Source organism: Papaver somniferum, chromosome 6 (assembly GCF_003573695.1).
Source record: "Papaver somniferum cultivar HN1 chromosome 6, ASM357369v1, whole genome shotgun sequence".
Classification (NCBI taxonomy): domain Eukaryota; kingdom Viridiplantae; phylum Streptophyta; class Magnoliopsida; order Ranunculales; family Papaveraceae; genus Papaver; species Papaver somniferum.
Window position 1 is genome coordinate 2874454 of NC_039363.1, and position 24584 is coordinate 2899037.

Here is a 24584-nt window from a genome sequence, read left to right on the forward strand (position 1 = left end):
GCGATCTTTTTGAGTGAAAATATCATAAAACCCTATTGCTAGGTAGTAGTCGAGACTTTTGATCACTCTCGAACCCGAATTCTTTCATATGGTATGGTTACTTCTCGCTCAACTCTTAAGGATGAGAATACGTTCATTGATATTTCTAACTTCTTATTACTAGCATGCATAAACTCTATGTCCTCATAGATTCTTGGATGCTTGGGACTCTATTACGCTCTGAAGTTGGAGAAGGTTTTGTGGGTACATGTAGCGCTCCCTTAGCTAACAACTGACTAATTCAGGAGAGACACTAAGAATCTAAAACGGGCCCTAAGAATCCAAAACGTCTATTTAAACAATAAGAAAGAAGTTCTAAACAAAGATTAATCCAAATCTAAATCCGCTCTGAAATAAATACAAGAACTCATATCAGATGATACATATATGATAATGAGGTTGTTTACAATTTTGATATAAACACAAAAATAAACATAGCGGAAGCTAACCAACTAACGCAACCAACTCCTCGAAGCTTTTATCGCCACATGCACATCTCGAATCTGTCTCTGAACAGAAAGTGAGAATGGGTGAGCACATCATCCCGAAGGGTGCCCAATAGAAATAACAACTAACTTTCGAGTAATCACTTGAATGATTTAAAAACAATGCAGTTTTGCTAAAAAAAAACGATAAAAGACGGAAAACATATAAAGCATATTAAAATAATAGTAATACTGAAATTACAAAGTTCTACCAACCAATAAACTGACACACATTCACAACATAAATAGTGGTTGAGCGACGTCCTCCTTCGGAGTAGCAAGGCATGACTACGGAGTCTTCAATGATCACTAAAGTACCGTGAGGTTTTCCGACCTCGAAGTCACAAACGATATGTACCTTACCAGTACCTCATTTCTACGCGCACTCTACATATCAAGATTCTAAAGAAAACTGATGGTAACAATCTTATATCTGATAGAAGGGATTACACAGTGGAGAGCCTTCAATCCTCCCACGGGTAAACCCAACCATCATATATAAGATTCCAAACGTCAATCTTTCTAAGCACCAAAACATAATATAATATCCTATGAAAGTAATGCGCCCCCATACAGAAATAGGGAAAATATAATGGCCAAATTAAAACTAGACCTATATAATATTCAACCCAACGAGGCCTATCTAAGTTTGCAATAAATAGATATAACGTTTAGGGGCACACATCTCACACCAATCAAAAGGAAACCTTCTCCCTTTCATGCTAACAACAAATAAAGATTGTAACCACTATTCGAAAAATCACATTTTGAAAAATAAGTAAATACTCCTAAAACGCAGATATTAGTTGTTTCTAAAGATCCAAGCCCATCCTAAAATGTAAAAGAAAACTAGTTTGTAATACACACATATAAGACATGCATACACTATCATATAATAACAAAGATATGTATGAATTTCACAAAAGATAAATTTGTAAAACAATAATGAATATGAGAGAGTTCGTTATCAACTCCCACCTCTTTTGACGAAAAGCCTCGCCTACCTCAAGATGTCCAATCCATTGGATCATCCTTTGAATCGATCTTTGTTAATAACAAAGTAATTGTTAATCACACAATCACGCTAAAAGATTAGCCAAAAAGCTCACACAAGGCTCATAACATAATCTCATAAAATTCTCTAGTTGTAAGCTAAGTGAACTATCTAATGGTTCTAAACCCATTTATGATTCTACATCTTTTAAGTATCTAACTTAGCACAACTAAGGTTTACTAATTCAATTAATTCAATTATGTAGAATCTATAGTCCATTTGATAACTCTAAAGAGTATCTACAACCTTGTATAAGGAACTAAAGGTTAATTCAGACTATAAATGGTCCAAAGTATCAAACTAGGAAAGCTAGGCCTAAGCCCAAGTATACTAACCTAGCCCATCAATCTAAGGCCTGGTCCAACTGGGTCAAACTAACGGTCAACGACATTCAAAGGGTCAATTAACAGTCAACATCCATTCAAGGTCAAGGTCCTGGTCAAGTCAAGTCAAGTCAAGTCAAACTATTCAAAGTCAGGTCAACTTGTCAAGTCAGGTAAAGTCTGATAAACTGAGTCAGCTAATCTAAATCACTCATACGTAGACATCTGAATGAACAAGGGAACACATGCCTGAGCCATAGCACAGCCGAAGGCGCTACTACACCTACAACTCACACACCAGTTCAACACCAAATTGGCGTAGATCTATACATTCCAACAATACTCAATTTCTTCATTCAAGACAACTCTATAATTCATTCCCAAATACAATTCAGTTTACTTTTAAATCAGTTATTGCAAGCTGCCACTAAGGACACTGCCACTACAACGTTACAACTATCCTTTTGCTATCTTAATTCACTTATAACAGCAGCACAAGTCTCTTTACCTAACTCTAACTTTTCGTACTTATCTTAACCATTTCTGCATTACATCACAAGATTATCAATACCCATCAATCTTCATCTGTATCACTTTGTTCACTTTTATCTTCATGTCTGCAACACCATTCTTCCCAGCTTGTCTTAAACACAACTCAGGCTTCCTCCCTGTATTCTACAACACCACCAGGTTCAGTTTCAATACCATCAACACCTGCAATTGCTATTCATTTCTTTTGAACTTCAATCCAACCATAACTCTTGTCACCTCATTACAACTTAATCTCTTCCCTGCAACATACAAACATCATTACCATTATCAGTCTTGATATCATCATTACCATGTAATTATAGCTTCACAGCCACACAACATCTTCATCTTCTTAGGTTCACCAACATCTAGCTGATCAACAACTACATCAACATCCACATCTATCTGTAACTTTCTAGACTGCAATGGTAACACCAATCCACTAGTATCTACACCTCTTAGACATCCATCTCCACAATTTTGTAACTTCCTAAACTATCACCACCTGCCATTGCCAACCACCAGCAATCTCATTCTTAGACCCACATCATTACCTGCAGTTTCATCCCCAAGCAACCACCACCACTAAGTTCAGCTCCAACACCCAACTAACACACATCAACAACTGCAATAATAATCCAGTTCTCTCAAGATTAATTGATCTGCACAACTATTTCTTAGCTACAGATCCTCTACCAAAATTTCAGAAATAATAACTTCGAACTACAATCTTCATATCTTCATGTCAGTTACAACAACAGCATCACAATGAATTCTATGGATTGCATCCACACAAACCAATCTTACAATCCAGTCAATCCCATACCACCATAACTTCAACCTAGAAATTCATACCACCTACACACAATTTCTCATCCCTGTGGTTAAATTTCACAATTAACCAAAACTCCAATCACCAATCCATATTTCTTCTAATACCAAACAGTTGATTCCTAAATAAAAACTCAAACCCTGACTTCTTTTTCTTCTCAGCAAAAGCCCTAAATTAATCTCCCAACCTCAATCACTTCAATCCAAATCATCTTGTTCATCTTCAAATTACGACACAAACAACCAAATTTACAAGAACCCTAATTTGATTTGGGGAAGAACAGGGGAAAACCCTAATTCTATATGAAACCAAAATTAAACTCCACACAATCATGTCTACCATAATTAACAGCAAACCCATGGAATATAATACCAAACCAAACTCAATTTCATAAAGAAATCAATCAACAGAGGAACCCTAAATTTAAACATTGATTTACCTTCTTTTTTCGATTCCACAGTAGAACAGCTTTATCACATCAATTCAACAGCAACCCCTCTTCTCTTCATCCATTAATAACACTATATCATCATGAATTCTACACGAACCCTAACTTCAATTTAACACCGTCACCTTCTTCTTCTCCTGGAACTCCAAAAATCTCAGTTATAACATCATCTTCATTGACTCATCAGGCTATCTAACTCTCTATGGAAAACTGACACATAAAAGAACTCAGTTCTTGTGAGCTAAGATCGAGAGAGAGAAAGAGAGGAAAAACAGAGAAGAAGAATGAAGAAGAAGGATAGAGATAAAGAGAAGAAAAGGTTAAGGGTGTCCCAGTCGGTTTAGATGTAAAATGGTTATTTCTCCACTCGTACAATTATGATGTTATTTTCTTCGTCCGGTATCTAAATGACACGTTCCAGTAATCTATTTCGCATGCATTTTCGAGACCTATATAGGGATATCAGTTTTGTACTACATCCTTGCTAGATTAATTTCTATTAATTAATGTTCATCTCTAATTAAACGATTCGATTGCAGCTTAGTCGTCTCTTGACTGGTCTAATAGCGTTGACGAGCTTGAGGCTCCTTATAGTACACCTCTGATAAACACTCAAGAGACTACAACTCGTCCACTAGGGACACCTAGGGGTATAAAGACTTAGTGCATCCGTTAAATGCATTCGAGAGACCAGCGACAGTAGTACAGTTAGGATTTATTAATTTCGGTTTCACTTGAGGACAAATAAATTGAGGTTTGGGGGTATTTCTATACCTTATTATTGGCAATTAACTCATCTTTTGCGCTTTGAAATCATATATTATTTCATATTCTGTATTTTCAAGAATATACTTGTACTAATTAATTTTTTGTTTTTAGGAACTAAATAAAGCTTGGATGAATGGAGAAGCGAAAAGAGCAGGTAATTAGGGACAATGAAAGAGAGACAACAATCTCCTGCAAGAAAGCAGTGAAGAATATTGTTTGCACCTCATCCGCAAGTGAAGAATGTTGTTTGCAAGACTCAAAGACTAGAAATGGGCTTAAGATATTATCTTTGAAGAAGGTTTGGGACTAGAAGAAGATCTTCCAAGAGATAAAACCCAAGATCATATACCCAAACCTGTTTCCAATCTGAGCCACCAGATTCGAGTTAGCTTCTGAGCATCCAATGGCACATCCACCCGAGAAATCAAAAATTACTACTCCTGCTCAACACCCTATCCTCCTATTTTCTCCCTCAATCGAGCAGAACTAAACGATCCTTCTCTTCGTACTTTCTTCTTCCCTACAACCTCTGCAAAACTATCAGCTCACTATCCCTCCTCCAATCACTTCCATTCCGGACAATATCTGAAGCAGATCCACCCTATCAGCCACTCTGCAATCAATAAACTTCCTAGCCTCTATCTATCTCTATCATAACTTCTTCTCTACACAGTAACCATAGAAGCTAGGGATAACAGAGATAAGGCTAGGGTTATCTTCAATGGCAAAAGCAAACATCAAATCAAGGACTTGCAGAGATGAATCAGGGTAAGGGTCTATCAGAAATCGTAATTTGAGTGAGTGGGTATTCTCTAATTTTTAAATTCAAGAGATTGAGAGGAAATTTAAGTATAAATTGGGTTTTCTGTAATTTATTTAATGATCCAATTTAAGTTAGACCAACTAGTTTCAATAATACAATTTGTTTTTTAATCATCTTCAGCATGTTCTAAATTCACTTTGCTAGGGTTTAGATGAAGCCCTAGTTTGTTACTTGTTATTCATGTTAATGGCAGTAACCTTGTTGTGGTTCAATGTTCATATTGAACTTTAGTCTTAGGGCTTCAATACTTTACTTTCACACTGTATGTCAAGCATCCACTGTAGTTAGAATAATCATGTGTTGTTGAACTGGAAATCATTCTTAATCCCATATGTTTTTATTAGTTGTGCCCTGAAAAGACAGTTAAGCTTAGGAGAAATGTCTTATTTGTGATTGGATATCACCTTAGATATACAGAAGACTTGTATCTTTCCTGTTATCAAAATAAGAACAAAGTTAGTTTCATTAGGAGAATAACTAGTGTAAGTTAGTGGTGGATTCAACTTCCCTAGTACCTCCCTTATCATTTTTTCATTACATCTTGCTTTTCCTATTGCTTTATTATTTCAGTTAATATCAATCATCTTTATCGTATCGACACCCAACAAAACAAGTATTTTTGTTACTCTCTTCTCATTTGAATCAGTAAAGAAAGACCTTAGAATCAACTCTACATTTCCTTAATCTTTGTGGGATCGACCTGTATTTGATCTGTCTGTAATAGATGTTATGCACTTGAAGTTTGACATAGTCATAGGCTTGTTTAATACCTACTAGGAAGAAACAAAGAAAAAGAGTTTCTTTTTCACTAATTGTTCGAAAGTCTGCAAAGATAAGAACATGGGAAAAATGTGTCCTTCCTATCTCAATTGTTCCACTCGAAGAAGCTAGTACTTATGGAAACGATTCTGACTGGATTGATAATCACACAAACCAGTGGAGAGTAAATATTGTGAATATAATCTTCCATCCAGCAGATGCAGGTAAAATCCATCAAACTCGAATACCAAATACAACTGAATATACACTGGTCTAGACTTTAACAAGGAATGGTCATCTTACGGTCAAGTCATCTTATTGCAAATTTTTAAATGTTAAACCAAACAACATCCAACCATTTGATGCAGATATGTATAAGAAGTGGAAGAAACTTTAGGGAATTAACACCCTTCCAAGAGTACAACATTTCCTTTGGAAATGCATTACTGACATTGTATCTTCAGATGAGGTAATGGCTAGGGTTATGGGATATAAAGGATAAACCTGTAAAATCTGCAACAACGTTATAGAGAAAAAAAACATATTTTTATTGATTGTACTTTCTTAAAAGAACTGTGGTTCTCAGTTTGCAGGAGAAAGTTCCAGCATGCATGATCCTGACATCACAGTTGCAGAATGGATAAATGGCTGGTTTACCAGCATAACATCAAATATTCATGAGGACTGGATTGTGAAGATGGTTGTTTCTTCATGGGAGATATGAAATGCAAGATTTGATTTTACTTTTCAGAGTATTACACCAAATCCAATAGAAGTGATCAAGCATATACAATATCTTAACTTTACAACAGGAAAAGCAATGATGCAGAATCAGAGAAATCCTCCTAGAACTCATATACACCACAATGATGTACCTTGTTGGTGTTGGTTAAACTTCAACATTAAGCCTAAGATAATCTCTAACAAGTTGGTTAGGATAAGAAAAGGCAATTGATGTAATCCTAAGGGAATTAGAAGTCATCTAGTTCTAAGAAAATGAAAGACATGTAATAAGGTAATAGGACTAGGAAAAGGAATTCATAGTTATATATATATATGATCACCAAAGTTGTGGTTGATCATAAGAGCAAGATTAGAGCTTGTTTTTAGTTTTGAGAGATTTTCTAAACATCAATAAAGAGAGTTGTCTTTATATAAGCTAAGTTTCATCCTTGTTTGCTTCTTCCATCTTTTGTGTTCTTTCAGGGCATACAGAAGAGAAGTGTCCTGGTTTATCACATCCGTAACAAATAATGTTTGATCTATCCTTCTTTTCTTTCCCTTGGTTTTGATCATTCTGACTTGTTGTTCTATCTTGTGAGTTAAACCTTCCTCCCCTTCCTCGGCCTCTGTTTACTCTACCACCTCTTCCACGACCTCTTCCTCTTGTCTAAGAGTTTTGTTGGTAAGAGTTTGTGTACAAGAGTTTTCCTTGAGTTTCTCCATTGTTTTCTTCATCAAGAATTCTCTCTTCATATGCTTTCAATCTTCCAATTATATCTTCATAGCTAGTCTTCTTTAAATCTAATTCTTGTTCGAGAGAAGCTATGATATGAATATACTTGGATCTTGATAAACTATTGAGAAACATATTTACCAGTTTATCTTCATCAATGGATTGTCCAAGTCACGCAGCTTTTGAGGCTATCTCTGATAGCTTTCCTGCAAAGCTATCAATAGTATCAGTGTCTTTCATCTTCACTCTTTCAAATTCAGACATTAAGGTTTGCAGACGGGCTTCTTTAACTCGATCAGCTCCGAGATTACGTGCCTTTATTGCATCCCAAATTTTCTTTGAAGTTTCCTGTTCACCAACTTGTAGAACAAGACATTCTGGTATTGCTTGAAAGAGTAATCCAATGGCAACATTGTTTTTGTCTGGGTCCAACTCCAATGTACCAGGATCAATTGTTTCCCAAACTTTGTATATTTTCATCAGTACCTTCATTCTCATGGCCATACGGTGTAGTTTTTGGCGTTGAGGATTGGAACTTGTATTGATGGTGGCGTGAACTGTTTTACACCTACAATGGTGATTTCATTTTCCATGGCTCAGAAACAAGCTCTGATACCAATTAATGGCAACTGCAAAATGAAACTTAGCTTATATAAAGACAACTCTCTTTATTGATGTTTATAAAATCTCTCAAAACTAAACACAAGCTCTAATCTTGCTCCTATGATCAACCACAACTTTGGTGATCATATATATATAGAACTATGAATTCCTTTTCCTAGTCCTATTACCTTATTACATGTTTTTCCTTTTCTTAGAACTAGATGACTTCTAGTTCCCTTAGGATTACATCAATGCTTATAACTGATAGAGGAGGAGAGTTCACTTCCTTAGAGTTCAACAAGTTCTGTGAGTCAAATGGAATCAAAAGGCAACTCACAGCACCATATACACCACAAAAAAACGGAGTGGTGGAGAGGAGAAACATGACTCTAATGGAGATGACAAGAAGTTCTTTAAAGGCTATGCAGGTACCTAATTATCTATGGGAAGAAGCTGTACGACACTCCACATACCTAATAAACAGGATACCTACGAAAGCTCTGAAAGACATGACTCCATATGAAAGTTTGCGAAAGAGAAAACCAAACATAGATCATCTAAGAGTGTTTGGTTGCAAATCATACGCAAAAGTTGATTCTGCAACTCTTAAGAAACTGGATGACCGATCTCAGACTCTTGTGCATCTAGGAATTGAGACTGGATCCAAAGCTTACAGATTATTCAATCCTACAACGAAAAGAGTAATAGTGAGTCGAGATGTGGTATTCGATGAAAAAACAAACTGGAAAGAAACTAATGATGGACCAAGTAGGGATCCAGGAATGTTTCACATGAGATGGGGTCAAGTAATTGATGAAGGCGAAGGACCCATAATCATCAATACCAATGGAAACAATGATGTTAATCAAGAAGAAGAAGAGAATAATGAAAACACTGAGAATAACGAAGAAGTAGAAGAAGAAGAAGAAGAAGAAGAAGAAGAAGAGGAGATCGATGAAATAACTCAACCCATTCCACTGCGAAAATCAACAAGACAGATACAAAAGCCACAGTATCTGGAGGATTATGTTCTTCAAGCTGCAGAAGAATGTGAGATTATGCTACTTTCTGTTAATGATGAACCAAGGAATTTTCAGGAAGCAAAGGTCTCGACTAAATGGACACAAGCATGTAGAGAATAAATTATTTCAATCAATAGAAACAAGACTTGGTTTCTAGTTGATAAGCCGGGTAGGGTAAAAGTGATTGGTCTTAAGTGGATCTTCAAAATAAAACGGAATGCTGATGGTACTGTCAATAAATACAAAGCAAGGCTTGTAGCTAAAGGATATGTACAAGAATCAGGCATAGATTTTGATGAAGTTTTTGCACCAGTTGCTAGAATTGAAACAATAAGCTTATTAATTGCAGAGGCAGCATCAAACTCATGGGAAATTCACCACTTAGACGTTAAGACAACATTCTTACATGGTGAATTGCTAGAAGATGTGTATGTTGAACAACCAGAAGGTTTTGAAGTAAAAGGACAAGAGCATAAGGTTTATAAGTTATCAAAAGCTCTATATGGTCTAAGACAAGCTCCCCGAGCCTGGAATACAAAGTTAGATCAAATCTTAAGAGAAATCAGATTTGTTAAGTGCTCTAAAGAAACATCAGTATACAAAAGAGAAGAAAAGGGAACGCTTCTTGTGATTGCAGTCTATGTAGATGATCTATTTTTGACTTGCAACTCCCTTAAGGTGATCAATGAGTTCAAGAGAGAAATGTCATCAAAGTTTGAGATGTCAGACCTCAGAAAACTCACTTATTACCCTGGCATAGAAGTCCATCAAGGAGTAGATGGGATTCAGATTAAACAAGAAGCTTATGCAAGGAGAATTCTGAAAGAAGCAGGACTTGAAACTTGTAATCCAACTAAGATACCAATGGAGTTTGGACTTAAAGTTTCAAAGGCACAAGAAGAAGCATAGATTGATTCAACGAGTTATAGAAGAAATGTTGGATGCCTAAGATACTTATTACACACAAGACCAGATTTTGCTTTCTCTGTGGGAGTAGCAAGCCGTTATATGCAGAGTCCACGCAAGTTTTATGGTGATGTAATAAAGCAGATATTGAGATATCTAAGAGGAACAATCAGCTAAGGATTGAAGTATGGTCGAGGAGGATCAAAAGAAATTGTTGGGTATAGTGACAGCAGTCATAATATTGACCAAGATGATGGAAAAGGTACAACTGGTCATATATTTTATCTAGGTGAAGCACCTATTACATGGTGTTCACAGAAGCAAGACACTGTAGCCCTCTCATCCTGTGAAGCTGAGTTTATGGCCGCAACAGAAGCAGCTAAACAATCAATATGACTTCAAGAACTGTTGGGTGAAATCAAAGGAAGAGAACCTGAAAAGTTCTCATCAAGATTGATAATAAGTCTGCAATTGCACTTACTAAAAATCCAGTGTTTCATGGGAAGACGAAACACATTCACAAAAGGTATCATTTCATACGAGAATGTATCGAGAAGGAGATCATCAACGTTGAACACATACCATGAACTGAGCAGAAAGCAGATATATTAACAAAGGAATTAGCTCGGATCAAATTTGAAGAAATGAGACAACTGATTGGAGTACAAGATATGTCACGGGTAAGGTTGAAGCTTAACGGGCAGAATGTTGGTTAAACTTCAACATTAAGCCTAAGATAATCTCTAACAAGTTGGTTAGGATAAGAAAAGGCAATTGATGTAATCCTAAGGGAATTAGAAGTCATCTAGTTCTAAGAAAAGGAAAGACATGTAATAAGGTAATAGGACTAGGAAAAGGAATTCATAGTTTTATATATATGATCACCAAAGTTTTGGTTGATCATAGGAGCAAGATTAGAGCTTGTGTTTAGTTTTGAGAGATTTTCTAAACATCAATAAAGAGAGTTGTCTTTATATAAGCTAAGTTTCATCTTGCAGTTGCCATTAGTTGGATACCACCAACAAATTCTTATTTGTCTATATGTCGTGATGCTTCCTACAAAATCTAACTACTATACATGTTATACGAATTGAACTGATTTGTCATAATTTTATAAGTACTTATGTTGATGGAAAATGCATCTATATAGAAGATTATGTAGGAGCAGAACAAGCATAGTATGGAGGGATTTTGCTTGCTATAGAATGAGCTGGCATATTGGGACTACAACATGTCTGTTTTGAACTCGTTGCAAAACTGGTAGGTAAAGCAGTTTATGAATATTTTTCTAAAGTAGCATAGGAAACCATACATCAATTCTTCTCATTCGGAAAAAGTTGAGTAACAACTTTTCATGGTCCAGTAAATTTATTAATATACTATGTAATAAGCCAGCTGATAAAATAACTATAGATGGTAGTAAATTTGGTATTTCAAAAGTATGACGACATATCCTTTTGTCGTTATTGCCAATGCAATATCGGAGGTTCAAAACTCTGTTTTATCTTCGCATTGATAATCAAATTACTTCTTTGCATCAAAATACAAGAATGAACTTTCTACACTACCCTTCCCTAAATTAATGATCTTAGTGGAAATTGTGGTAGTTATGTATTTGATTCACGGTAATTTTAGAAATAAATTAACAAAATCACTGTTTCACATGCTTACTTTAAAATTGCGCATATAGTAAAAGGATCTCTTTTCTTATGGACAAAGGGAGTACAATTTATCTTTCGTACAGGCATAATCTAGTAATGGTTTCAACAATTTATATAGATCGATACCAAATTATTATTGAAAGGATATAATGATACATCATAATTTATTCTTATAAAATTACTCACGGTATAGTTTTTTTTTTTTTTGCACTATACCTAAATGGTTTCATGGTTAATACTTTTTTGTTGAATATTTATTACAAGAAAATATTATCGACGATACAAGTTGCTTTTAACGTGCTGAAGAGTTACTATTTTCATACATCTCATATATAAAAACTAATTTGGTCAAAAAATTTAACTTGAGATATTAAAAATTTTAGAGATCATTCCTCTAATATTCTAGAATCTTTGAAAACTAAAAATATTTTACAAAATTGCAAAATGTTACTGAGTCTAAATTCGTTTATCAAATATTTAGACTTCGTGTATAACATGAAACTTGTAGATCATGAAAACCTTTTTGAAATTCTCAAATTTTTTTTTTTTATGAGAAGCAAGATACTTGGAAATCGTGGTGCGTATCCGTACAAAGAGATGATATGCTTTTAACTGCATCACTTAATTCATTTTCTTGTTTTATTTATGAAGTATCTCATTTAAACTAGTGCACGTGTCTAAGATAGTGGATTTGAATTTTGGACACCCATGAGTGAAGAAAATTATATGCCCAAAATAAATGACTTAGGTCCAAAATTAACCAGGTTCACTTCAAGTTGGAAATCATGCATTTTTTGCCAATTTTAGTACGTTGAAAGACCATCCAGGACTGAACTTCCCTTCACACGGTAATTCTCGTTTTGGGTATTTCTTTTTTTTTTCTTTGTTTTTGAGAAAAGGGGTTTAAAATTGATAACCAAGTGCCGAGGAGGCACGAAAATGCTAAGAAAAGGGGTATTTCTTTCAACATACTGTAAATGGATTGAGGGCCCGAAAATGCCACCAATACTCTGAACTTCCCTTCACTCCAAATCTTGGAAGCCAGTGAGGACGCATTATGAAAACTAGACATGCAAACAATATACACCGTTTATGCAAACTAGATATGCAAGCAATATACACCATTAATCCCGTTATAAATCGAGTTTTTACTTCAACTAAAAAAATAAATAAATAACATTTCTAGAATTCCATAAAAGAAGATCGTAGGCGGAGCCAATGGATGACTAACCTGGCTCTAGCCACCTAAAATCCTAATATTCATATAAGAAACCCTTAAAATTTGGACCAAATTTTACATTTAGCCCACCTTACACTTAGTATTTAGCCCACCAATTGTTCAATATATTTAGGCCTGTCAATATAGTCCGATATCCGCTTTCGAATATTCGAGATCCTATAGGATTTTATCCGTTTTATCAGATATTGTATCGGATATTTTATCCTTAACATATCGGAAACGGATTAGACCCCATCCGCGGCAAGGTGGTTGGCATGTCATTGGCACATGTGGCATGACATGCCTTGGCGTGGTAAAAACTAGGATTTTGGGTCAAAGGTTACCATGCGTTGTTTGGCGACCTTGGAAGGCTAGGATTTGCATTTAGGATGGAAGGGTGGCCGTTAATCGTCGCACGCCTTCGTTTTGGTAGCCGCATAGGAAAGGCCGGCATGGTGGGGCCAAGGCCATTGGCGCGGATGGCTTGGCAGAGTGGGGCCAAGGGTTTGGTACGGACGACTTGGCATAGTGGGGGACAAGGAAAGGTGCGGTTGACTCGGCATGGTGGGGCCAAGGGTTTGGCATGTCTTTGGCGCATGGTGCGGCTAGCATGATTGAGGCCAAGGCAAGGTGTCGTTGGCTTGGCATGGTGGGACCAAGGGTTTGGCATGTCATTGGCGCATGGTGCGGCTAGCATGGTTGGCATGCCTTGGCGTGGAGATGTGGCTGACATGGTTTGCCATTGGCACAGTGGTCCGACTGGCATGGTTGGCAAGCCTTGGCGCGATGATGGGGCTGGCATGGTTTGCCATTGGCACAGTGGTGTGGCTGGCATGGTTGGGATGCCTTGGCGCGGAGATGTGGCTGACATGGTTTGCCATTGACACAGTGGTGCGGCTGGCATGGTTGGCATGCCTTGGCGCGGTAGCATGAGAGTTAGGGTTTGGGATAGATGACGTCGGTCAATGTTAAGGGTTCTTCCATGAAACATGACACATAAAAAAAAAAAGGTCCCCTGATAATTCTTACGTAGGCATGCTGATCGATTCAATAAATATGTTAACGACCATAGTGACGTCATGTCAGATGTGCGGTTTTACGATTTTAACCCTAAACTAAAAACCACTATCAACACCTTTTTGATACCTTAACCTCCTATATTTATTAGCTTGCAACAGAAAGTCCAAGCAATAGTATAAATATTCGAAGAGTTGGAGTCCTTTCCCCACCGAAAATCGTTTTGGAAATTGTTTATTCTCCTAGTTTCTTTCATAGGTGGTTGAAAGCATCCCGTTTGATAAATATGCAAAGGAAGTGATTAATTTATTAAGGATCAGTTTACTTGTTTGGTCAAGTATAATTCCATTCCAATCTTTCGTTTTTTCCTCCATTTTTGTCGGAATAGCATCAAAGGTTTTAACTTTGGATTTATCAATAAATAGGGAACGTCCAAAGTGGGAGTCTTCTATGTTAATTTTTCTTAATTTCTAAAAGTTTAGACATCTTTGTGATTAACTTAGGGTGAGTGTTCTTATTAAAGAAGACTCCTCATTTATCAAAGTTCACTAACTGACCTGATACTAAATTAAATCTATGTTAAATGTCTAAAAGATTCTTACAACATTACAGATTTTTCTTTGTGAAAATAAGACAATTATGTGCAAAAAAACAGATGAAATGTTGGTTCGTTGTTCTAACCAATTTTTATTTGTTGTAGTTGTTTAGATTTTTCCTTTGCATTAAAAAATCTTGAATTAACTTCCATGCAAATTAGGAAAAGATTGGGATAAAGGGTCCCCCTGCCTCCCCTGTCTTAGGCCTTCAGGTTAAAAAAGTTCTCCTGAAATTCCATTTAAAAAAACTTCAATGGAAGTATCCATGGCGATCCCTCTCAAATGAAATCATGTCTGTCCTTCTCCCAGTGAACCTCATGACCTCATAAAGCTCTTCTAGTGCAAGCTTGTCTATCAGTGCTAGAGTTTGTTCAAGACGGGTCTCACGCCCAAAAGCTTACTTATAGAGGATTCTTTTCGGCACTGATTCTGGTGCCCTAAGAATGTCCTCCAAGGTGAGCTCTCATGTGTAAAATATTAGGTGTCTGAAGTCCATATTTAAAAAAAAAAAAAAAAGTTAACAATCGGTACATAACTAAATATATGTAATCCGATTCTCAACAACAAAGGACACAAGAATGTTAAACATAGACTATCGATTTATGTGATACATATATAAACATCGATTATGGGATCACAGAGTTAATTTTTTTTTTTACCCAGAATCAGATTTTTCTAGTGAACTTATAAACCGATTTTGGAGATGTCTTTTCATAATCCGATTCAAGACCTAGAATCGGTTTATGTTAGTCATCATATAAACCGATCACTCTGCATGCTCTTCATGGTGGAAGAACAAAATCCAGAATCGGTTTATTCGATATGTCAACATAAACCGATTCTGGGTAAGACCAGAGATTTTGGTTTTCAAGAATTGAAAATTTAAACACGTAAATCAATGAGAAAATGGAAAAACTACAACGGGTTGATGGAGATTTACCTTTTTCTTGGTTGGATCGAAGATCGATGGAAACGAGGATAAAAAAAAATTGATTAGGATTTTGAAAATTTGAAAAGATTAGGATGAAAATAGGAATTTCTTTAGGTTTAGGTTTTTTTATGTTTTTGGATTTACTGAAAATGAAAAAATTAGTATTTATATGGATAGTTTTAGAAGTTAATTTGGGGTAAATTAGTATTTTTGAGAAATTTGATAGCCTATAACAATTTGATGGAGTTGGAAGGGTAATCCGATAGGCCCCAAATAAGCGACATATACCCAATTTAGCCGGGCTAATTGAATAATGCCCACACCACCAACTGTGCATTATTAAAGAATATATGTCTTAGTCATGGTCCTGCACTAATTGCCATAAACTGCTATTTTAAAAACCTTGAAAGCCGTCAGCAATCTCATATCAAACCACCAGCTTTGTTCTCAATATTCTGCTGCTTCGCATTCTAGAGAAAGAATTAGGCAAAAATGAAAGTCACCGGAGTTGATGGTGATAGCCATGAGGAACCTTTATTGCAAAACATTACGACTGATAATGGAGAAGAGGCATGTAAGAAGCATATTGATGGGCGAACACAGTGTTGAACTACATTCAAGATAATTTGGGTTGGGGTCTCGGATTTAGCATTCTATGCATTTCATCTATTGCGGCGATAATTGTTTTCTTGTCTGGAATCAAAACGTACCGTTATAGCGTCATAGATGAGGCAAGGGGGAACCCATTATTAGGAATAACCGAGGTGTTAGTTGCAGCTGCAAAGAATTGGAAGATCACTTCATCATCAAACACTAGCAAAGATGAGGCATTGGAAGCTTTTGTCGGCAACTCAAATGCTACAAATGATTCAGACACAAAATCTTTACTACTGTTGATTCCATTGTCGATCATATGTTTGATATATCCAGTGGTGACTGCTCAAAACATGACATTGTTTACCAAGCAAAGCAGCACGATGGACAGATCAATTAGTCCAAAGCTTCAAATACCTGCTGCATCAAATTCAGCTCTTTAATGGCTTAGCTATCATTCTCTTTGCTGCTGTTTACGATCGTCTGTTTCTTCCTCTGGTCATTACTTGGAAACCAAATGGCATAACTATGCTACAGAGAATTGGTACCGGCATGTTTTTTTTCTGCAATATCCATGGTGATTGATTCAAACTGCAATAGATTCAAACTGCAATAGATTTCGGGTTAGTCGTTGATTCCGCAATACGTAGCGTCTGGTCTTGCTATTGCATTCACCAGTATCGGCTTACAAGAATTTTTCTATGATCAAGTGGCAAATGGATTAAAAAGCATGGGTCTCGCCTTGAACACTAGCGTGTTCGGCGTAGGGAATTTCTTCAGTGGCTTTCATATATCCACTGTTCAGAAGGTAACTAGCAGGGATGGGCAACCCCGCACATCTGGACTGCTTCTACTGGCTTCTTGCAGGACTTAGCACATTAGAGCTGTATGCTTTCTTGTGTTATTCAAAAACATATTTGTACAGGAGAGAAGATTCAATATAAGATAAGGGCATGTCCTAAACCTTGTGTGACTTCTGCAGAACTCTGGTTTTTTTCCACTCCTTTGTCGTCGGAAAAATAGAGTCTGTTATCAAACTAGCTACCTCATTAATCCAGTTCAAAATTGTGTTTTTACTACAGCTGAAAAAAGAACACAATAAAATTTATAGAATTCTAAAATCTGACACTATAAATATCATATAAGTAATGACGAGACGTGTCGCCATTGCTCTTTTAGTGTTTCCATCTCAATGTTGCCAATTGCCAATGAGCCTGCACGATTAATTTGGACAGCTTTTGGGTCGTAAATTTCAGAAGCCAAATTTGATAGAACTTTAGCAACATATCCTATACGAGGCCGACTGACATCTTTACGCTGTAAACACTGAGCTGCAAGATAAAGAACTTGGTACAAGCCTTGCTCTGGATAATGGCCTTCCAGTAGTGGATCTGCAACCGTAGTGAATTCCTTACCGCCTGCCAGTATATGTTTTGCCTGCACACTCACCAAACAAGAAATTCAATCAGTTCAAGCAGCTGATGGTATTTCTGCATCTGTTGAGTTTTCCTGTTTCTTTTAAAAATGTATGTAAAATAAACAACTAAAAACAGTTTACCCATCCAATGAGACTAGGATTAATCCCTGCCAGGCGTCCTGAAACCAGTTCAAGCAAGACTAAGCCGAAACTGTAGATGTCAGATTGTTGAGTGAGCTTACAATCTCCAACAAATTCAGGTGCATGGCGATGACACTGACGGCTGAAAAACCTTGTATGGCCAGACTCGTCATGTTCTGGAATTCGCTCCTTGAACCCGAGGAAATCTGACAGTTTTGGGTGATATTCAGCGGATAGGAGAATGTTGGAGGGTTTAATATTTCCAAGGATAATGGGAGGAGTTGATTTATCGTGCAAGTATTTTATTCCTTTAGCTGCACCAGCTGCAATTTTCATCCTCGTATTCCAATCCAGAGGCTTCTTATTGCGCGGAAGATCTAAAGCAGAAACAATGATATAATTTTCGAATCATCTTGGTCCTCCACAGAGTGCGGTCAAATGCAAGAAAGAGACAGAGTTAGTAGGTGCATCTTACCATGCATATAATCCTTCAAGGATCCCAATGGCATGAAGTCATAAATAAGAAACATCTGGTCTTTGTCATTGATGCTGTAACCTATCAGATCGACTATGTTAGGATGGTGCAAAAGGACACGCATCTGAATCGCCGAAATCATTGACGGGTCATGGTATCCGTGAATCGTAAAGATGCTTTCATCGTCAACTTGTCTAATTGCAACATCCTGTGAAGATGATTTCTGTACATTATTCACCAAAAGTAATTAGAATAGCAAATTTTTGAGTCAGTGCAAAGACTACGATAGGTATTGTAAAGATCATTGTTCAAAATTTCACAATTTTCTTAATTGATATACTAACCTGTCCATTGCTCTTTAAGCAACCTTTGAATGTACGCCCGTACTCTCCTTCGCCCAAAAGGGATTCTGGTGCAAAATTCTCTGTGGCCGCAGCAAGTTCCTGAAACTTAAACTTAGTAATGCTGGCATAATCTTCAACATTGTTACTAGGGCTTCCACCAAATCTAAAAATCGTTTTTTTTGCCATTTCCTTATATTTTCTCTAGTCTTTTGGAGATTGATATGCGTTAGGAAGAAAGAGAGATTGGAAACAAAATATTGAAGGAAGAACATATACTTGTTGAGGGACAATGGGTCACATTGAATGGAAGTGAGAGCAGGCTGTGGATAGATAAAGGTTCTCGGACAGGAAGAAGATGACAGATAGTTAGGCTAAAACAAAAGGGGAAATGCAATATCCCGTTACTAGCAGCTACTTTAATGCCAAAAATATTTTGTTTCAAATGGCTTCTTTTCTTTTTTCTAGTTGAAAATTTCCATTTTCGGCAATGCATTAAAGCCTTGAAAGACCATGGGCGTTGGTCTAACCCGGTAGTTTCTAGCTAGGGTATGTCTTCCAAGCTACACAAACTCTCTTTTTTGACTATAATAAAGAGGAATTTAAAGCCAATTCAAACAAAGTAAAAACCTTGTTACAAAGTATTGTAGTGGAAGTCCTCAGCACTTTACTGTTGGAATTTTTATTGATTTTGGTATAAAGCTACCAGATGACACATGAGGGAAATTATTGCTACTATGTTGTTTTGAATTACACTGAATTCGAACTCTTGTATACATATGATTTAGAGAAATATAAGAAAGCAATCAACTCACCGACACGCTTACTCTGGCCAGTATCCAATAAAATCAATCAATAGATTTGCTCCATTGAGGTTGTCAGTAAACCATCCATGTCAACCACCTGCACTAGTTACCTTCTGAATGCCAAACATGCAATCTTCTTGTAAATGGAGTAATATATAGACTCTAGATAATCAATGGATGGTTCAGAGCAACATAAATCAAACAAATTTATATTTAATTTTGCTACCATTAAGGCAAGTATTCACATTCTGTCTGAGACTAAATCAAATCAATCAATCAATCAATCAAGTAAAAGTAAGAAACACAAAACAACGAAATCACCAAGACTAAATTAACAATACCCAAATTGATGATTTTGGTTGAAGTTGGTCCAGCAGAGCTTTAAAATGGAAAAAGAAATCCAAGATTTGCAATTTAAGAGCAGGACCAGCTTCAGCAATTCTACTAACAAAACCAACCAAGTGATAGTTTTCAGTCATACTCACTTAACCGATCTTCCAATTAATCAAAGGTTATTTTGGTGTTGTGAAGTGATATAACTGAATCGCCAAACCTGGTTGCAAACAGGAAGAAGAAGATGAAATGAGGATTAGGGTTTAACTGGATAAGAAAACAAAACAATAAATGAAAAATGGGAAGTGATATTTCAACCCCACAACAAAGGGGTTGGTTCATTTTCTTTGCAATCACCCTTAATTTTATTAATGCTAGATTTAGGTTTCTGAAACATACCTTTCTTTCCTGGAGGTTTCTTGGAGTTGTTTCGGTTCTTATCAGCATTGGAACCTTTGTGTTCAGTCACATGATCTTTGTAAGACATGTCCCTTGAAGAAGATACATTTTTGTCCTTGGAGCACAACAATTCTTCAACTTGAATTTTCTTACCCAATTCAACCATAGTAACTTCAGCAGTTTCATGTCTCAGTTTCTTCTTGTACTCGGACCAGGAAGTAGGAAATTTCGCGATAGCAGTAGACACTTGAAAAGTTTCATCAATCACCATACCTTCGGCAAGAATTTCATTCATAATTTGCTGGAGTTCAAGGAATTAATCAACCACAGATTTGTCATTCACCATTTTATACTCATAAAGCCTAGCTACCAAGAATTTCTTACTTCCGGCAGTTTTAGCTTGGTATTTCGCCTCCAAAGCAGCCCATAAATCAAAAGCAGAGAAGTTTTCTTTAGCATTGTAAAAATCATACAAAGCATCCTCCAAGCAATTCAGAATATGATTTTTAGACATGTAATTGTTCCTCTTCCATTCTTCTAAAGAAGACTCACGACCATCATCATTCAGTGATTCATCAAAAGGTTTCAGAACATATGAATCCAACTCATGGTAACTTAGAAAGAATAACATTTTTGACTGCCACCTCTTAAAGTCTTTTCCAGAAAACTTTGCAGGCCTTTCAACATCGTTCTTACCCATTGTTACAGACAGAAAACAGAAATATCGTGTTAAGATTGTTGCGTCTGTAACAATAAAACACTCAATAAAGATGTTAGAAAGATGTAAGAATAAAAGGATTAATTTCTGGAAAGTAAATAGACACTCAATTGGAATGCAAACAGAGGACAAAGTCACGTGTTCAACACGCTGTCCTTAACACGATATTTGACCGGTACGCCTCAAGAATGAGTGATGCCTATACCCTGTGGTCAAGTTCCTATCCAGGATAAAACCGCCCGTTGCAAGCACTGTTAGCACTACAGTACTTTCCCACTCTTACGACCTCAACAACAATTGCCCACGGAATGAAAAATAAAGGACCACACAGGGGGAGAAGACGAAAAGAAGAGGATAGTAGCTCTTCTGGACACAAACGAAATGAGAAAAAGTGATCGTTTTATATAGGGGAGAATAGAGAGAGGTCTCATAAACGCGCATTAAAACAATTTCAATTAATTCAGATTCTTTCCAACGGTTTGAAACGTTCATGCGTCACTTAATATCGATTTGAAACGTTCATGCATCATTATGTTTGATATAAAACGTTCATGCAAATTTAAGTTTGATATAAAAACGTTCATGCAAATTTAAGTTTGATATAAAACGTTCATGCATAAACATAATGTTGCCCAAAGAATTATTTTTCTTCAAATATTAATTCGATAATTCAAAAGAAATTTTGCCAAAAAATATAAGTCTTGACCCGAACCCGAACCCGAACCCGGCCCGCCCGCACGGACGGCGGCGGCGTGCGTGCTTCGGTGTGAAGCACCGCGTCTGTGTGAAAATGTGTGATTGCACCAACTAGCCCATTGCCTAAGTCCTCTCCCTCGCACAAAAGTGCTAATGACCCAAGGGCCACTCTAATATCAAAATTTTCAATACTTATGGAGAGATATCATCTTTAGTTTTCCCTATGTGGGACTAAAGTTTCATTCACAAATAGTGAAAATGAGCTAGTGTCCTTAGTGACCAATAGATCCTAAGTTCCAATCCCACCAAGACCAAAAACCAAACTATTTTATAAACTCATTTTCTCTAACACTCCCCCACATGAATGAAATACCAATAAAAAATCTGACTCACAAATATTTGAGTCCACAATTTTTTTGATATATGTAACTTGATTCACCCATTCTTTATTAAGAGCAAAGGCTATGGGTAATCTCCAAATGGAGACTAACTCTTTCGTATGAAAGACTACTCGCCCATATGAACGAGTGAAGCTACTATGGACTAATACAGAAAAGAAGACACTATACGGGTGACAGTTTTCCGTTTAGTAAAAAAAATGGATTTTGGACGGGACTATCCCTCGTCAAAAAAAAAATCCCTCTGTAATATTTTTTCCCTCCTTCTACTCTCACCTCACTCATCCAAATTCAAATAAAAATACACTCTAATCATTTAACAAATACTTAAGATTTTTTCTAAATTTAATTAACCACTAAACCTGATTAGTGAGGGGTAGATTAGGAATTAAAAAAATAATTAGATAAGGGGTGGCCCTGATTTGATATTTGGATCCTGTTTTTGTATTTTTCCTATATCCCCCAAATTTTTTTATATCCCCCAATCGCGCATTCTTTATAACCATTGCCCACAATTTTTTTCAAATTAATTATTAACCATAACCCAAATCATAGCCCATACCTTGTTTACCTGGTTAGCAGAAACTTATAGCTCGTTAAAGGCGTGTTGATTTATAATATAAACGATCCAACCGAGTTGATTCAAGTTATTAAAACCAATTCTGAAAACAACAACCTCCGTTTATTCAGAAACTAAACGTTTTCCATTTCTTCTCCTATGCTAGTTAACCAAGCCTCTGAAAATAAACCCTAAAATTTTATTTTTAAAGTTTGTTGAAAATCAATCAACCAGATCAACATGGGACGAAAGAAAGGAGAAAGAATCAAATCAACTTCACAAGATATCTCCAGGTTAATTGAACTAAATCTTTAAGATTTTAAATTAAAACCCTAATGAGAAGAAATCGTTTATAGGTTTTTGATGTTAAGGTAGAATTTTTTGTTGTTGAGGTTATATATGTTCATTAGTTGTAGACCAATTGGTCTCCAGTGAACGAAAGAACATGTGTATTTATTTATTTTTTGAATTTGTTTGTGATGTTGAATTCTCTAATTGTTTAGAAAGTTATTAATAATGATAAATTATTAGAAAATTATTAGCATTATTTTGAGTTTTGTAAAGTGCCCTGGTGCTGAAGATGAGCCGATAATCCCTTCCAAAAAAATTAAAAAACTCGTTTAATCTCGATGCTCAAAAATTATGATAACCCTGCAAGCTCACATCTTTTTTTCTGATTTGGAAGATGATATCCCTATCATCAATTTGTTGAAGAATCAAGACAAGAACAAGAAAAAAATGCAAGAAGTAACTCGTTTAGTTATTTTATGTTTTTTCGTTAGGGATTGAATGCAAACTAGTACACATTTATTTTGGAAGTACATTAATAATCTCCACTGTTACAAACATATTTTGCATTTGAAGCCAATGTTGATATAATGTCGAAGTTCTTTCTTTTCCAGCTCTAGTTATAGAGTATTCACTGATATTTTTTATCTGAAGAAAATATTCACTGAGGATACTTGTTTATAAATGTTTAGTATTCTTACTTGTCCTTCACTTATGGAAAACATATGTCAGGGTGAAGAAAAACCTAGGAGGCTCTGGTGGTGGTGAATTCATCGAAATCGTGACTACCATAGCAATTGTGAATATATATCTACCGGAAAAAATAACTCACGAAGGGTCCGGTGGTTGTGAATTCATCGACCTCACGGGTACCAGAGCCACTGTGAATATATATTTCTAGGAAAATAATAACTCATAGAGGGTATGATAGTTGTGAACTAATGAATTCACCATTATTAGAGCCATTGTGAATATATATTTTAGGGAAAAAAAATCACGAAGGGTCTGGTCGTGCTGAACTCATTGAATTCAAAGCTATCAGAGTGATTGTGAAATATATATGTTAGGGAAAGATAGCTCATGAGGCTTAAGCAGTGGCAAATTCATTAGATCTAGCATCCGTTAATTGAAACCAACAGAGTCATCGTGAATTATCATGTCACGGGAATTATTCTTTCACAGAGGCTCTGGTAGCCGTGAATTCATCGTATTCACAACCACCAGAGTCATCGTGAATTAAAATGTCAGTCCATTGTTGTCTGAAAAAGATTTCAATGCTCGTCATTGCAAGATGTCATTACCAGCTTCCACTAAATTTAACTAACAACATAATTATAAATATTAAATAATAATAATATTATAATTAAAAATCAAAGTATCAGTAGAATTTACAATTTTAGGGTTTCCAATTGATTTTCTTTTTTGGGTTTCAGATGGTGTAGATTGAGAACTTGATGAATTTTCTTCCATTTTAATATAAATATTAAAGGCCCCTCTTAAATGTAGCCCACACTTTTATTGACTATAGCCCAAAAAGTTTAAGATAAAATGAAAAGCCAAAGTTACCAAACATGTCTTATTCTTTTTACTAATATTTCTACTTCTTCCCCAAAATCAAAACATAGACCCTAATTTTTTCTTTTTTTTATCCAAACTAAACTATACTTCAATTTGTTTTTAATTTTCTCCCATAGTTTTACAAATTGTCCAATTATAAACCTTAATTTTTACTTTTCCCAAAACAAACTAAACCCAATTTTTCACCTTTTCTCTAAAATGATGTTAATTTTCCTAAATCATGATTATAGTAATATAGTTTGAGATTGTATATTCAAATTATTCCCTTATAAATTCTCCACAATAATATCAATCAAAAACTGAAATGTAATCAAATAAGGTTTTGATTCTTTTCCAAAAAATCAATTTTCTAAAACTCCATAAGCGCT

At 35.9% G+C, this 24584-nt stretch overlaps 1 protein-coding gene and 1 long non-coding RNA gene across 3 annotated transcripts; both read right to left on the minus strand.

Annotated features, from left to right (window-relative positions):
• Positions 1 to 308: 308 nt before the first annotated feature.
• On the minus strand, positions 309 to 4095 carry LOC113286681. Its single transcript, XR_003329422.1, has 2 exons — positions 3704 to 4095; positions 309 to 548 (listed from the first exon to the last, which is right to left on the minus strand). It is a non-coding gene; the product is annotated as an uncharacterized LOC113286681 (long non-coding RNA).
• A 12946-nt stretch (positions 4096 to 17041) lies between these two features.
• On the minus strand, positions 17042 to 19848 carry LOC113286682 (serine/threonine-protein kinase PBL27-like). Of its 2 annotated transcripts, none has more exons than XM_026535272.1 (6): positions 19733 to 19848; positions 19257 to 19360; positions 18445 to 18783; positions 18101 to 18323; positions 17626 to 18002; positions 17042 to 17504 (listed from the first exon to the last, which is right to left on the minus strand). In XM_026535272.1, exons 3-6 carry the CDS (start codon positions 18628 to 18630, stop codon positions 17205 to 17207), a joined length of 1086 nt encoding a protein of 361 aa, XP_026391057.1. In that variant the 5' UTR covers positions 18631 to 18783; positions 19257 to 19360; positions 19733 to 19848; the 3' UTR covers positions 17042 to 17204. The 2 variants fall into 2 exon arrangements, with proteins under 2 accessions (XP_026391057.1, XP_026391056.1); XM_026535271.1 differs by having other exon boundaries at positions 19589 to 19839.
• Between the last annotated feature and the right edge of the window lie 4736 nt (positions 19849 to 24584).

Bases quoted from the DNA above. Each gene is read 5' to 3' on its own strand.
- LOC113286682 (XM_026535272.1), bottom strand. From the start codon at position 18,630: ATGGCAAAAAAAACGATTTTTAGATTTGGTGGAAGCCCTAGTAACAAT. The intron at 18,003-18,100 runs GTAAGATGCACC...TTTCTGCTTTAG, and splicing joins CTTGAAGGATTATATGCATG to ATCTTCCGCGCAATAAGAAG. The intron at 17,505-17,625 runs GTAAACTGTTTT...GTGAGTGTGCAG, and splicing joins ATCCTAGTCTCATTGGATGG to GCAAAACATATACTGGCAGG.